At 35.0% G+C, this 17,396-nt stretch overlaps 1 protein-coding gene across 4 annotated transcripts in view; it reads right to left on the bottom strand.

Annotated features, from left to right (window-relative positions):
• Positions 1–2,776: 2,776 nt before the first annotated feature.
• The window catches only part of LOC148948742 (uncharacterized), a 96,675-nt gene continuing 82,055 nt past the window's right edge, over positions 2,777–17,396 (bottom strand). For all 4 annotated transcript variants that reach the window (XM_089094656.1, XM_089094654.1, XM_089094655.1 and 1 more), the window contains exons 8-11: positions 16,290–16,484; positions 12,391–13,790; positions 10,680–10,939; positions 2,777–4,586 (exon numbers count right to left, since the gene is read on the bottom strand). In XM_089094656.1, the coding sequence (XP_088950782.1) occupies positions 4,419–4,586; positions 10,680–10,939; positions 12,391–13,790; positions 16,290–16,484 (2,023 nt within the window). In that variant the 3' untranslated portion in view covers positions 2,777–4,418. The remainder of the gene's footprint in view (positions 4,587–10,679; positions 10,940–12,390; positions 13,791–16,289; positions 16,485–17,396) is intronic.

Here is a 17,396-nt window from a genome sequence, read left to right as displayed (position 1 = left end):
AATAAACAGCAATAAATAATCATTAACAGAGCAATGATCATTTAAATTACATTTCAATGTTAAACAAATATAACATGATGAGCATCGTAACGAAGTATTAAAAGCATGTTTGTTAGATATCTCCAACTAAGTTCAATAAATTAAATCAATAATTTATAAATTATATCAGTAATATGCATACTTAATCCCTCTATCTATAAAGACGTACATAATTTCACACTTTCAATTACAATATTTAGTCAGATCTTACAGCTCCAAAGATATTCATAATCAAATAAGGGACACACTTTTACCTAAAAAAATAAAAAAAAAATAACGGGGATATACCAATTCACTGTTCAACACTGGATTCACAATACTACATTTCAAGTCGGATTTCATCCATCTTGTTTTGGTTACAAAAAAAAGAATAATTAAAAAATGCAAAGAAAAAGTTTATATGCATTTTCGTTACATTTTTATGAGTAAGACAAATATTTCGGGGGGGGGGGGTCAAACCCCATAACCTGGATACGACCTTATAAACACCACTTTAGATTATAACTTTCTATACTTCGCCAGTTGCACAAGCTGAAACACTTCTCATTCTCATTTATAATCTAAGCATAAAATTTTCCAAAAATCTGGAAAGATGAATAGACGTAGCGTTTTTTTGGCAAATATTTTAAAGTTGTAAAGCATGGACGGTCAAACTTCACATCAATGCATTAATAAGAATATTAAGTTAGATTGGATGACCTTAAGCGTCTCTAGGAAGAACTTGCACAAACTTGAAAGAATCAAGTTTGGTGAGTCAAACTTTTAACTCGAGTCAAGGTAAACAACACTCATGTTGCATTTTCGTAAAGTTCAACACAAATGAGCATAAATCTAAAAAAGTCGTGGGCAAAACCTAGTGTCGAGTCCACCATATTGATTAAATACGGCCACTGATAGCTTGAGAAAACCTACGTCGTCCAGCCCTCGAGCGACTAAACAAATTCGATTTTAGGGTAAACATCATTTCTTTGAAACCAAGAAATATTGTCCACACGTTTCATGAGGCCAAAGTTTTGCTCATTTTTAAGCATCCCCAGATTAAGTTAAGACGTCTCTAATAAGCATTAATAAAAGTTTTATAAGTTTTGTGTTATACATGATAAATAAATTTCTAAACTGGTCGACGGGGAGCAGGGCACGATATGTCGGCCATAAACAAAGATAAGAAAATGCCGAAAGAACAAATAAAGGATATCAATAAAAAAAAAACATACAAGGTAGGAGATAACAGAAGATACCTCCCCAGCGCGAGAATACCACAACAAAATTGATACTAATATCTAGTTAAGAATAAAGTCACTTGACCGTTTCATATTCAAAATATGCAAAAAAAGGAATGAAATAATAAAAAAAACATATATGTTTTTTATTCTAAGAAAGATGAATATCGTCAAAACTATCGGGAGAGGTCCAAAAAGTCAATTTTTGTATTTTTACATTACAATGAAGCTAATTTAAAGAAAAAAAATAATATTTTTAAATAATGTAAACAAATCAAATAATTAAAAAGGTTTTAAGAAATACCCCTGACATAAAGTGACCTGACATGGGATTAGCCTCCCTTCATGGTATCTTAGAATAACAATCTTTGGAGATTTCACACTCTTACACAATTTTTGACACAAAAGAAGTTTCAGGGGCTATTTGTACTGAACTAAGTGTCCATATTTTTCACTTGTCTAAAATAATAAGCTGGACTTAAAATAGCACAGGCAGATGCTAACAACACAGTCTTAGATCATATGAATTAAAAAAAAAAGAGGCCAGAACAGTATTGTTCGCTTCAGGTGAGTTAATTTTTACTTGTCTAAAATAACAAGCTACACTTAAAATACCACAGGCAGATCCTAACAACACAGTCTTAGATCATACCAATAACAGCGATAATTCATATATGTGCGTAAAAAAAAAAAAGAAATCTAGGAGGCCAGAAGAGTAGCTGAGTTAATGTAGCAGTAATATACGAAGGTGCTAAATGGCAAAAGTGGTTTTATTACCATAACTTTGCCGCAAGCCTCAACACTAAGATGCAAAATACTAAAAGACATTTTTAAATAAGTATTTATATAAACATAGAATAAAAAAGAAACCAATGTCGGGAAAAAATGTCTCTCTTAGCGAAATAAAGAAGCTTTTTTTGCTCCCTTTTCGTTTAAAATATTTGTGTCATCATTTCACAAGTTTTCAAAACAATGCAACTTTTACTTCATGATAAATAAATTAGAAATGAAAGCAATAGTCCACAAGGAGAGAATTACATTAGCCTGCCAGACATTCTATGAGTGGGTGGGTGGGAAGGGGGGCTCATCCAGGGCTGAGATTTTGAGAGGGAGAGGAGTCCTCCCATCCTGCATACACACCCAACTCTATCGTTATTTTGTGTTATACATGGTAGAACCCTAAATTTTTTGTGAAGGGTGTGACCACTCCATTTTAGCACCGGTACTAGCATCATACTTTATACCAGCATTGCCAGAAGTTAATCAACATTAGCACAAAAAATTCGAGCAAAGTGGTGTTAGGTTAATTTTTCGTTTCGTTCATAAATTTCTTTCTTTCCTGAAATTAAAGGTACATCAACACCAGAGCCGTTCCTAGGGTTGGCTGTGCGCAGGGAAAAATTAATTACAGCGCCCCATGCCGACTTAAATATAAGCAAAAAGAAGAAGCCAAATCAAAGTGAAAAATTTGATCAAATTGGACAACCCCAAGCAGCGAGCCCCCCCCCCCCCCTAGCCACGGCACCCAAAGCAGCTGCCAGGGTTCTCCTCCCTTTGAACGGCTCTGATCACCACCGTTCTAAATGTACAAGATGTATATTCATTTTTTCCTCTTGAAAATTTCAAAAAGTCAAAAATCAACACTTCAAAAGAATTAGTATTATTTTAAGTATCTACCACAGAGGCTATTATTAATTTTTTTTTTTTTTACTTAAGCTTCAGATTTCCAGATATACATCTTTTTTCTTTTTCATCAGAAAATTGTTTCAGCTGAAAATTCCTGCTGAACTTCCAGCTGAAATTCCAGCTGAACTTCCTTAGAGTTTATAATCTCTTCCAATAAAAAGGAAAAAACTTTGGTTAGGATGTCTAAATACATATTTCCTCAAACAGGAGGAATTGCCCTTACTTTTCCAGGTGTGGTCAGAAATATTTTTAAAATTGTCTTGGCATAGTACGAACAATCATATAAATACGTTTCAGAAAAGGGCAATTCAAAGATCGAACATATACAATTCAGAGACTAAACCTCTTTGACTAACCAAACACTTATGCAGTAAACAAATGTTCTTATAATAGTATGTCAGAGTGGGAAATGACACAGTTGCATTTGCATTCCTCCAAGATAAAACATACTATAAACATCCGTCTAAAATACAAACATGTCAGCACATGCGTTGGCTTGGAGTACTATGCTACACGAAAAATATTAACATATACCGCAGACGTCAATTGAATTACGAACATAATTTTTTTTTTTTTGGCAAAAGAAAAGGTCACTATGCAGGTTCTCCATTTGTGTCTTCTTTTTTTCGGTAAACCAGAAATGTTTTTAATTTCTTAGGCTCGTCTGTGGACGGAGTCTTGCCCTCTCCGATCGTAGAAATCTCTAAATTTTCACATATACTCTCTATTTTTTTGTATAGTTCACCGTAACTTTGCTTTTTTATTCCCCCCTCCCCCAATTTTTTTTGCAATTTCAAGTTTTATAGTTCTACTATTATATTGACTTTATAAACATTCCTGAGGCTTATTTTTCATATACATGACTAATTTAAAATGTGTTCAAATTCTTCTTCTTCCAAAAAGCATTAATTCCAAAACAATATTGCACACGCTACGACCGTGATATTATGTTACGAATCCAAATTCTAAGACGGTACCAATCAATGCAGACAATTTGATAACTAATGATTATACCTCTTAATCAATAGCACGAATGCATTCACAATATGTTTTTAACAAGTATGTTCACTTAATATCGGATAATTGAAAACCACAGAACCACGGTCTCGACCAATTGTATATCTATCTAGCAGTATGACGCGTTTAAAACGACTGAAAAGAAAATCCGACAACTAAATGACAATAATATTCATACACTCCAAAACACTAGCTTATACTGATTCAGCTTAAGGGGAGGATGTAATGGAAACTACTGACGTAATTCCCTGTTTAGGTTGACCAGTTACCGATAAGATAAAATTGACTTTCATTTTGATCGCAGTTAGAACCTTTAGTAGATCCTTAGAAGGAAAAGCTTTTACAGTGGCCTCTCTGGAGACTCTCTCTTGTAACTAAGACGGTTATTTTCAACAATAATTGAAAGTAATCTTAGCCAAACAGCTGATTAAAAATACGGAAATATAGAACTAAGCATCAGACTGTTTCTGGTTCTTCTTCGCTGCTAGACGAGCGTGCAGATGGCACGGCTGAGAGTCTTGAAGAGGTAATTAGCAGGTCATCATTTTCGTCGTCTGAAACGTCATACCAGGGACGCTCTAGCCGATTTTTTTTCCTCATTGCTTTTTCTTCACGCAACATTCTCTAAAAAAGGAAGAAGTAGATTGGAACCGTGTTGAAAAAAAAGAAACGCTTATTGTGTTTTTAGAAGCTAAGAAATCCTAAGCTAAAACATCAAATGAGGTTTAAATTACACTGATTGATTTTTAATCGTGTTTAAGCAATGCAAAACATTCAGAATTCCAAAATTTAGCTGGCAATATGCTTGCATTAAATTAACCCCTAGAGGAAGGGACATTTCTTCTCTTAGGGTGTGTTCCAAAAGACAACTATAATGTAAGGTAATTGATTATTTGTTATTATTTTCGTTCTAAGGCACATAACCTGAAAAAGGCTGTTGGTTCATTCTTGGTATGAAGGGTAAGAAGACCCAAAAAATTGGGCCAAACCAAGAGTGAGAAGACACCATAAGAACGAAAATTGTTAATTCTGTTCAAGTAGATCCATCCAATTTTAGAACGTAACCATTTTAGGATGATGGTAACAGCCAATAGTTAATGACCATTATTAAAAGTTAGAACCCACTGCAGCTAATCTAATATTTATTTCATTTCATCAATATTTATTTCATCCATTCATTTCACTCTACCCCTTCAATATCAGAGGTTGTAAGTGGCACTATTGAGTTGCTGCCTACTGAGATATGAACTAGTATCAGTCAGATTACTCCCACTCTTTTTAGTCAAAATAACGTATATATAGGCCTAATTAACAAACCTAATTAACAAAGCCCATAGTAAATAAATAAATAAGTATAATTATATAATAAGAAAATAAGTATTATATATAATTAGGCTATATTAGTATCTAAGTATCTAGAATATAAGTAACAAAAATTACCCATCAGAAACGCTGTTACCGATTTTATAACATTTTATGGGGTATTATAAGTACTTTTACGGAAGCACATTTTCTCACTGATGTCAAATAAGAAAACAAAAGAAGAAAAAGTCATGCTATAAAATCAACAGATCTAAGTAACCAGGACGAGTATATTTCTCCGTCCAGTCAATCCGGTACACTAAGCACCGAGCCTAAACATAAAATCGTTTCATAGACAGCGCAATAGCGCTATGTACGTAAAGAGCGAAGTGGGCACGATGTGTTAGTTACTTATTTTGTTGTTTTTTTTTTCTTCTTCTCACCAAGGCATTGTGTATGGAAAAATTTGTCGTAGACTTCGGAAGGGGCTCATTTGATTGGAAATCAGAAATTCTAGTGTCTTTTTTAAGAGTCAAAAGTGATTGGAGGGCAACCAGGCCCCCTCTCACGCACCTTTTCCCCAAAGTTCATCTGATCAAAATTTACAGATAGCCAAATTGTTCAGCTAGTTGGAAGCTGTAATAGCTATGTCTCTTGAGATGTCAATCCCAAACCCTCATGGTAAAGGATGTAAGTTATGCAATTCGCCCATCGTTTACGTATAACATTTGTTATCAGAAAGGAGGGCGTAATGTTGAGGGTGTTAAACTAAATCAAAATACACTATGTTCATGAAGATCTCAGGAGTGGTTTAGGGTATAAAGTTGTGATTTTTAGAGAATTATGAGGGGGATGACCAATTGATTGAAACGCAGTATGTGCACGCTACTACTACTACTATTGCTACCACTAGTACTAAAACTAATACTTCTACACACTAATACTGTTACTAAGACTAAAATGTTAATAAGGATTTTGAACTAAATCAAAACACATTATTTGCAAACAGGGTGTCAAAAGGCTGTATCAGCAATATCTTAGGAACAGCTTATACCAATAAGTTGATATTTTAAAAGCATTATGAGGGGGATTGTCAACTGGCCAAAATGCAATACGTGCATGTTACTACTGCTATTACTCCAACTACCTCGACGATTACTATTACTAAGCCTAATGGTACGAAGATGAAAATTATAGGGAATATTGAGGAAGAATTTAAATTAAACCAAAACCCACAATTAAACATGCAGGTTGTAAGAAATGGCGTTTTAACAATATCTTAGGAATATATTGAAGTATTAAGTTGAAGCCTATATTGCATATTATGGGGGATGTTTAACGATTCAAAAGGCAATATTTGCATGCGACTCCTACTAATACTTTTACTGCTACTACTAGTACTGTTACTAAGGCTACTACTACTAAAGTTAAGACTATTAAGGTGAGAATATCAGGGAATGTTGAGAGTACATAGAGCTAAATCAATACAAAATATTTGCATGCAGGTTGTCAAAAGGACGTATCAGCAATGTCCCAGGAACTGCTAAGGATATCAAGTTGAAACTTTCAGGGTATTGAAAGGGAAGTTGAAAAACCTAAGGCGCTCTGTGCATGCTCCTACTAATGCTAGTACTACTACTACGACTATTACTTCTTCTGAGGCTAAGGGTATTAAGGTGAAGCTTTCAGGGAATGTTTAGGGGGATGTTGGACTAAATCAAAATACAGTGTGTGCATGTAGGTTGTCAAAATGGTGTATCAGCAATATCTCAGGAAGACCATTAAATTGAAACTTTGAGGGTACGTTGAGGGCGATGTTGAACTAAACAAGGGCACTATGTGCATGCTACTACTACTACTGCCCTTAAGACTAACACTACTACTGAAGCTAATTGTAATAAGGTAAAACCTTCAGGGAGTGTTGAGGGGGGATACTGAATTTAATCAAAACACACTATAAATGCATAGTGTCAAAAAGGGCATAAAAGCAATATCTTAGGATCAGATTAGAGCATTAAGGTTGCTAAGGGTATGGAGGTGAAAATTATAGGGTCTATTGAGAAGGAATTTGAATTAAAAACACAATATATTCAAGAAGGTTGTTAAAAGGGCGTATCAGTAATATCTTAGGAATGGACTGACTACTAAGTTAAGACTTACCGGGCATGTTGTGTGGGGATGTTGAACTAACCCTAAGGCAACATTTGCGGGCTACTAATGCTACTTTTATTGCTACCACCACTTCTACTACTGTTACTACTGTTACAACAACAACTACTATTATTAAAGCTAAGAATGTGAAGGTGAAACTTTCAGGGAATGTAGAGAGATATTAAACTAAATCAAAACACCTTCTCTGCATGTACAAGGCACCTGTCTTGTTTGTTAAATCAAAACGCCTGTAGGTTTTCAAAAGAGCGTATCAGCGATATCCCACAAAAGGTCAAGGGTACTAAGTTGAAACTTTCAGAGCATGTTAAGGGGGATGTCGAACTAACAAAAAGGCACAATGTGCATACTACTCCCACTGCTACTACTGTTACTGCTTTAACAACTACTACGACTGGTACTACTAATAATAATAATAATAATACTAATAGTACAACTGGATCTAAAGGTATTACAGGAAACTTTCAGGGAATGTTGAGGAGGATGTTGAACTAAATCGAAAGACACTATGTCGATGCAAGTTATTGAAAAAACGTAATAGCTATAACCCAGGAACAGAAGGATGTTAAGTTGAAACTTTTAGTGCATGTTGAGTGGGATGTTAAACCAACCAAAAGGTACTATATGCATTGTACTGCTACTACTTCTATTGATACTACTAATACCACAACTAAGGCTAAGGATACAAAGGTGAAACTTTCAAGAAATTTTTAAGGGATATTGAATTAAATTAAAACACGCATGTATATATGTCACCGTGAATGTTCAAAAATGGTGAATGTCGACTTCCACCGGTAAATGTCAATAAACACCAAGGACGTCAGTGAAAGATCAAATATTTCATTACATTCTTGTGCATTGGGACCCTCACCGGTGTATGTTGACAATCACAGATATGCTCTGGCCAATGTCCAAAAGAGATGAAAAAACCTCGATTCTTAAAACCTAATTCTTATCTCTAATTGAGAGATAAGATAGGAAAAAACAAAATCCTTATCTCTGCTTGGATTCAGTCAACTTTGTCGGTCTTATGCAAAGTTTGATGGTGACAGCAACTTTTGTTATTTTTTTTTCTCCGATACCCTGATTTATACAGAATGGATACTAGCAGTGAATCGTGATCTTTTTATGAAAAGTTACATGCATTAATTGCGGGTAAACGAGAAGACAACTGCTCTTATTTTTCTCAAGAAAAGTACTCTAAAATACTTTCTGGGGTGATTTCTGCTAAAAATTAAGCGAAACACACCTTTGGATTACATATGATTAAAAACGTTTTGACGTTATAAATATCAATGATGAAGAGAAGTTGATTGTATCAGTAAAACTAGGAGAAACGAATATACAGAATTATGTTACCAACAAGGAATTCTTCAGTATACTTTATGAGGTTCATATCAGAATAGGCCACGGAAAAAGAACACGAATACTTAAATAGTTGCAAAATAGATACAAAAATATTACACATAAATCTCAGAAATACTCAACATTCACCATTAGTGCATGGTGAATGTCGACATTCTCCGGTGAAAGTCAGAAATAAGGATATTTAACAAATATTTCGGACATGACTTTAAGGACATTATAGGGCGTATGTTGAACTAATAAAAATGCACAGAGGTATTAGCAAAACTTTCAAGGAATAGTTTGAACGGAATTAAAACACACTATGCACATGGATTAACAAAGAGGTGTATTAACAATATCCGAGTAACGCCTTAGGGTACTAGCCTGAAACTTCTAGGTCTACCAATAATACTTCTACTTTTGCTACCACTTCTTCTACTAATATTACTGCTACTAATGTTACTGATACTACTGAACTAAATTAAAAGTTTAAGCGCATGCAGGCTGTCAAGATATCCAGGTGGTGCATCTTAGGGGTGAAAAAGGGTATAAAGTAGAAACTTTCAGGGAAGAGTTCAGACTTTCAGGAAAGCCAAAATCTGGATTCTTATAGAGAAAAACTAAAACTGTTTAAAATGTTCTTTTCTTAACTAATGGGTAAGGCTATGTCAATTCAAAACAAGCAGAAATTAAACAAATAACTGAGTCATAATTCAAAACAAGCAGAAACTATGAAGAGTATGACTGACACCCGCCGTACCATCTAAAGGTCAGAATATAATTTGGGCTTTAATGAAAATAAAGTACGTTTTAAACTTTTTCTCTTTTAATTTTATAAAATCCAAAATTACAAGACTTTCAAGATTGAATATCAGCATAAACTAATTGTCAATTCACATTCATTTGTTTTTTCTTGTTTTTTTTTCAGTAATCTGGTTTATGATGGTGATTTTTTTTCTTTTTTTATATTATGAGAAATAAAAATACATGGCTCAAAATAAGCATTATTTTCAGTGAAGTACAAATTATATTCCGGTCTTTAGAAGGCACAGGGGGTGTCAGCTCCACTCTTCTTAGTTTCTCCTCCTTTTGAGTTTGACTCAGTTATTTATTTGATTTCTCTTCCTTTTGGGTTTCATTTATATATTTATTTTGATTTGTGAGTTTTAATCTTGAAAAATTATTTGACTTTATTTCTGTTCGTTTTTCCTTTAATGCAACTTCTACTCCAAAACATAGTTATATATTTTAATGGAAGCCTTACAGAGTTTAAAAAAAAAAACTGAAAACAAAAATAAAGAAAACTCTTAAAATGCCAATGAGCATCCTTGAAATGAAGGCAACAAGATAAGCAACATATACCTGAACAACTGATGTCGCCACATGATAGTTATATAAGAAAGAAAGCATGTTTATGCTACTATAATTAAACTGAAACGATACTATAGAATAACGGGCAATACTTTTAATTAAGTTCTTTTCAATGTCTTCATTAAAAGTTTAATCTGATATTATTTTATGTCAGTTTAATTACAAATGAAACATCAATTATTACCAATTGAACACCAATGTTATATTTAAAATTTAAACGTACACCGTGCATTATATAACCGTATAATATGTCAAAAATCAAAATTATTTTGAAAACTTAACCTTTAAAGAGGACTTGTTAATATTGCGCATGACCGAATGTCAGGCTAGACACCTTCGCTCTTGGCTCGCTCTTCAGCTACATTCAGCATACGACTAGGGTATTCTACCATAGTAGCATCTGTTGTACTATATAGAAAGTATTTGCAACATCAGTTGTACTTACGTACAACTATAAATTTAAATTTAAATAAATTTAAATACAATACAACTATAAATTTAAATGTAAATTTAAAAAGCAGCTCTTACCCGTGGAATCCTTTTCACTTGAAGCATTTCAGGTCCTTTCTCCTTCTTTCCTACTTCTAAAGGTGGAGATTCCGCTTCTTCTTTTAAAGCTGGGCTCTTAATAATGGCCTGCTCAACGCGACCAATTAGTCGTCCCTGCCTTTTATGTTCGTGCCTTGGCAGATCGGAGGATTGTTCTTGCTCTAATTTAGGTGTGTCAATAGGAGTAGGAGATAATCTATCCAAATGCTCAGGAGAAGTTTTGGCAAGAGAAAATGTTCCTGAAATTTTTATATTTTATATTTCTGGTCTGATCCTAGAAAAACTCTAGTTCTATATTTTAGTGGGTTGTTTTTCTTTGAGTCCCTGATACTTTTGAACAGGATTCGTCCCATATAGGAGCAATTGTAGCCTAATAAAGAGTGAACTATGACCAATAGTATCTGGACAAGAAAAAAAAGAGTCAAAGAAATTGCCTCCTGAGAACAGTTGGCACTGATTCGGTAGACAATAGCTTTTACCCAAACGACAGAAAAGGAATTTGTAACTGCAAACAAAAATTAAAGAAATTTCGAAAAATAATCCAAAACCCCCCAAACATGAAGTCAAATCGAAATAAAAGTGAAACCTTTGACCCAACATTCATTGTCCCCCATCTTAAGAAACAAAGATATCCTGTTTTTGCGTGGGTTGTACTCCCTTTTCTTTTTTCTTCTTCGAGAATTATAACATAATACGGATGGTCGTACGTAGACGAATAACAGACGTTAAGCAAATCAGATCGTGCTATTATCGTTTTTCAAAATGTCTCCTTCGCCTCCCACCCTGGACCCGGAACTCGTTTATGTCTAATCGTTATAATATAACTGATTTATGCACTGCCGTTGCAGCTGGTGTTGTGAATTTCAAAGATAAACTGTCACACGAATGGAGCCATATCTTTCAGTAGTAAGACGTTCCTCGTAACTTTAACGTTCCTCGTTAAAGAGGGGTATATCAAATACCATTTGACAGTGGCAATTATTATGTTGGCAGAACCAAACAAAATTTGATGAAACAACAACAGATGGATATTATAACAAAGACTCTAAATTCTAGTAGAATTTCTATTTCTTCCGATTCAGCTCTAAGCAACCATATTTTCTAAATTCAATAGTTTTCAAGGCACCATCCTCATTAATAATAATCTAGGTATCAAAACAAATTCTTCGAGAGGCATTATAAATTAAATTTTTATGATCTAATTGATGAATTTAATTAATAATGATCTAAACTATTATACAATAAGACCAATTACCAATTTTACTGAACCCGAATTTTAATGAATGAATTCGTTTTAATGAATCAAAAAGACCTACAGGGCTTGCTGCCAAAAAAGCAGAACACGCTTTAAAACTTGCTCCTGAAATAATTTTGTCTGGGTGAATTACCTTGTTTACCAGTCCTAGCTGAACTTGCTTTAAGTCATGATGCGAGGAGTTAGTTTTTTTATTGGTTTTAGTTTTTTCGTTTTTTATTGTAAGTTTAATTTTATATTTATTCTAATCCTTTATAGTGCTGATGACGGCTTTTATATACAAAGCCGAAATATTCAATTAATTTCTTTTAAATTTCACTGCCTTTACAGTTCCTCATTAAATTACACAATTTATTGTTCGTAAAAGATAGAAAAAAAGAGAGAGAGAGAGAGAGAGAAAGAGAGAGAGGGGGAAGATAGAGAGAGAGAACTTACCCTTAAACGGCGGATATATGCCACTAAGACTCTCAGGACGGGATAACGTGTCAGATTTGGATGCAGAGCTGGCAGGCCTTACGACAATACCTGAGTCTTCAGAAGTGCCAACACTCATCGCTTCAATCGGAATTGACGAATGGGAGGCGTTGTTTTTCAAATCATGACTGCTCTTGCTTAAATGTGACTGAAGCCTGAGAGAAGAAGGTGGGTCTCTTGGCTGTTCAAAATCATCTCCATGTGGTTTATGACTAGAAGGACTTGGTATGGATTCCCTTTCGGGATCGGGTGGAGCTGGAGGCAGGACCTCTCCTAAAGGGACACTTGAAACTTTGTCTTTTTCTTCAGTGTGAAATATTCCGACGTTATGAATTTCCCATTCTAAGGAGTTCGGTTTTTCGTTGTTTGTTTCTAAGGCTGGAGTAAGCAAACTTTGTTTCAGGGTATCTTCTTCTGTTGGTGACAAAAGTGTTTCAAGAGACGGGTAATGAGAGGCGGACGCAGGTTGTGCCATCTCTTCAAACATTTGGGACAAACCGGCAACTCTACCCTTTGGAGATACAACTTCATCTTTCACTTCATCAGTAGGTGTATCACCTTCAGAAGCTGATGCTTGACTGTTTGCATCAACTGATTTTTCCCTTCGTTTATTCCATTTTAACGACAACTTATTGAAAAATCCTTTCTTCTTCAAACTTACATGTTGGTTATCGAACTCGATTGGAGGTGGGAGATGAAATTCTTCCCTCCTTCCATCAGGAATGTCAATACCTCTTTCCGAGTCACGAAAAGTACCTGCTAATAAATCTGGTTCTGGAAAATGAGCTCTCTCTAACACTGATTTTGCAGCCCCTTGATCTCTATTAGGAGTTGATTGAGATTCCGGCAATAAATTTCGGAAATCACCTTCATCAGGGTCAGATCCTGACGGTTCAATAATCTCCAGGACTGAAGCATTACCACTCTCAGAGACTAGCCGTATTTCTTGCATTTTTTGTTTAATCTCTTCTTTGCTTATTTTCCTTCCTTGCACACGCAGAGGTAGAGTGGCACTAGCTTGATCATGTCTCGAACCCACACTTCCTCCATTGTCTCCTTTTACCCTAATATTTGCTACATCTGTTCTTGTTCTGTCTGAAGCTCGACGTTTAGGAGACAAAGGCTCTACTCGTGGTTCGATACAAACTCGATCCACCTCCAAAACTTTCCGCAAACGAGACTGAGGAGCACAGCTAACAGACAGAGGGCTTGTTGTTTCATACAAAGGTATGCCATCAGATTCATTAAAATACTTTGATTGGCATAATGAAGGTTCGTCAAGAGAAGACTGGGAGCTTGAGAGATGATTCATGTCTAACTTCATTGTAGTTGGTGTAATAGCGATACTTTCTAGACGACATCTATAAAAAAGAAAAAAGTATGTAAGCCAAAACATAAAAAAATATATTTGAAACGATTGTTTCCAGGGAATAGGCATCCAAACAGGAATGAAACTAGAAAAATATACGATCAAAGGTACGAACCAACAAAGAAAACGTCCAAAAAAAAACACAAAAAAACAACAACAAAAAAACAAACAAGATGGACAGACAAACTGCTGAGTACAGGTTATTTATATATTTATTTATCGAAGAGAGAAAAAAAAAAGAAGAAGACTTGGAATGCACAAAGGGACATTCCCTAAATCAGGGGGTTAGTACCCTAAAAAGAACAAAATTATCAGGCTACCTTATGCGGAATATATTTGAAAGTTAGTTTGACGAAGTTCATACTAAGATCCCTTCAAGCATACTCATTGAATTCAAATTACTACCGCTACTATCGACAATTCATAGCAGTACATCATAACATCTCCATAACTCCTAAATTCGTTCATATCACGTTATTATAAATGAATTTATTTAAAGTTTCCCGAAAAGCATTAGGTTTCTCTTCTTCATCAAACATTGCATTCACAATTTTCAAGATATTATCTCTAACTTCGTAACCAGCCTTTTTCAGAAACTTATTTAACAAGGCATCAACATTCGCAGTCTCGCTATTTATCGGTCTTGTTAAGTTCCAGCTCTGATTCCTCTTTGCTAAATAGATCTTCCTTCACTTCAAAAATCATCAAAAATTATTTCACTATTTTCTATGTCATTTCCTACGCCTTTATTACGGTTTAACACACCCTCAAAACGCTCTACCCATCTCTTATTAATATTTACTCGCCACTAATTTTAGGCTACATTCCCATCTTCAGCTAGTACTCATCCACAGTGTCTAGCCAACAACCAAGGCAAACTCGGAAATAGCCTAGAAATGTTAACCGTCAATTCGATCAGTACACTAAAACCACAACTGGGAATTTTCATCTTTTTCTCCAATTTTTTCCAATGTTTACAATATAGATGTTTACAGTTAGATTATAGATGCAGATAGATTATATACTATAGATAGATCACCTAGTGCCGCCTATTTTTTGTGTTACCTTCAGACGTCCCAGATGTCGTTAGTGTAGTGGTTATGCTTTAACCTTTCTTTTTCATTTGCATGTGGCTTCATTACTCGTAGATAGATATACCCTTATATATAGATCAATTTTGATCCTAAATGGATCAACTGACAATCTACACAAATTAGAAAATAATAAACTTCTTGATTATTAGTGTGTCCCAAAAATCAGATGTAGTATAATCCGCAATAAGAGAAGTTCAGTCATTTCCGACTGCACCACATGAGCTCTATGCTTTTCTAAGGAAAACTAAATAAAATTGCAAATACCACATATTAAGGTTTAAAATTTCAACAAAAGAAGTGGAATTCTATTTCTGAAAAACAATCCAACTAGAAAAATTTAATTTAGCCGTTCTCCAACTATGATTTCATTCCAGCAAACGACTAGAAAACTCGGTATAAATTAAAATTATAGTGAAGGCACCCACAAGTCCGTGGCGCTTTGCAAAAGTCCACGTTTTTCTGAAAATGAGTTAAGCATATAGTTAGAATAAGCTCGAAGAGATCTATCCATTTGTCTATTCAAATGGGCTGATCTTTAATTCTGACCGAGTTATAAGTTGTTCCAAAAGGGCGTAAAAAAAGAGCGCAAGTCCCTTATTTTCTAAGTAACGAACAATTCAGCCGTTTGGACATTTCCAGTCAATTTCGATAAAAAAGTTATCAGTCTTTAAAGTTTCGAGTTTCTTAAATTCTGATTTGTGAGAGATTGTTTCATTGGGCATTTTTGTTTTCATTTTGCTGTCCTGTAAAAATAGAAAATGCCGACTTAGGCCCTTTTTGAAAAACGCCACGGAAGCTAGGAAAAGGGAACGTCTGTCTCCTCCCCTTAGAAGATCAAAAATGTATAAAAATTTCAACTACTTAAAAATTCGACAAGTATAAGGCCTTTTCTACTCCCATTGGAAAGTTTCTGCCAGATGGTCTCTGAGAAATTACTGCACATGGCCTTGTACCAGGGGTTAATTATAATTCCTCCTGATCTCAGGAATTACAATTCCTCCAGATATATAATTCTCCATATAGTATTGATCTCTGCCCCGGTCTGTTTTATTTGCATTTCTGGCAGTACCTGACAATACCTAACTAGAATATAGGAGCTAAGTCCTTCTTTGATACCCTCAGGTTCCATTTCTTGAATTAGAGGTCCTCCTGATCAATAACCCTCCATAAAATACTTACCTCTATCCCTGTTCTTCTTATTTGCTTTTCTGGCAATACCCAACTAGATCATAGAAGCTAGATCTTTCTTTGATACTCTCATATTCCCAGCAGCATCAACGACAAAGAAAATAAGCATTTTGCTTTGGCAATCGTCTGATTTCATTTTACCACAAGCAATAATTGAACCCTTTAAATGGGCTTACAGATAGCAGCCTGAAGATGTAAACAAAAAGTACCTCAAAATCTCCTCCGGTGCTGTATCACCATGCTTCCCCTTAATAGAGCCAAGTCTGATTCGCTTCCAAGCATCTTCAGCAAGCAAAAGCTTGTGCTCCATATCTGCTAAGCTTCCAGAGAACCATCCACGCTGGGCTGCTTGCCACCTTTCATGAAGGGATTCGACAACCGAGACAGTTTCCTCAAGAGTTTGGCTGAAATAATTTATGTTCATATACAATCAAAATACGATTAACCTAACACATTGAAAATTTATAAAAAATACCAAAACGCTCAACGAGAGTATTTCTCTCTCGGCTGATTCGAAAACTATAGGTAAAATTTATCTACGTTACACAACCCCACAATCCCACCCATAAAATCAAAAGACTGCAATATTATTTGTCTATCATTTCACTGCGATATCATCTTTTTACAGCAGGCTCGTATTTTCTAGAGAAGGGCAGATTGCACTATACAGAGTAGTCACATTTGATAAAAATTAAAGGATGCGATCGTAAACATCATGAGATTTGAGGCACCCATTAACCTCTTGATTAAGTGCAGACTTCACTTAAGGACTTGCGCAAGGGAAATTAGGCATTCGAACTGGTTCACAATAGCCAAGTAAAAAATAGGCCAATAAATTACTTATTAAAACGCAGGCCCTTAAGTAACAATATAAGGTCAAGGTTACTTCAGCTGTGTGAAGCCGGGTTTACTCCATTTTTCTGAAATACGAAGATAGTCAGAAAAAAAGACAACAGTGTAGCTCTCAGCTGACTCAGAAAGTTGCAGTTCTAAGTGAACAAACTTTCAAATTAGGTTCAAGGAAGGAGTCTTCAAACTCTTACCTCCGATCGCTCCCTACTCGTAAAGCAATATAAGGTGTTGTGAAACAAACCAAGAGTTGCCGGTTTGTCAATCAAATATTTTCTAAAAGAAAATGTTCTTTACTAAGCTGATCCCGCACCCACTAATACGATATTCTTGAAGCATCTCGAATAACAATATTTCGATGTATGACGTCAAAGTGACATGAAACAAAATTGTTGGTGTTTGAAGCATTATTTTGAAGCATTAATTTTTAATAGAACGATATTGAGAAATAATCATCTTCAAGGTTC

The sequence above is a fragment of the Artemia sp. Qi Xiang Cuo genome, chromosome 9, assembly GCF_049724085.1.
Source record: "Artemia sp. Qi Xiang Cuo chromosome 9, ASM4972408v1, whole genome shotgun sequence".
NCBI lineage: Eukaryota > Metazoa > Arthropoda > Branchiopoda > Anostraca > Artemiidae > Artemia > Artemia sp. Qi Xiang Cuo.
The sequence above is the reverse complement of the archived record's forward strand: the minus strand, read 5'-3'. Positions and strand labels throughout refer to the sequence as shown.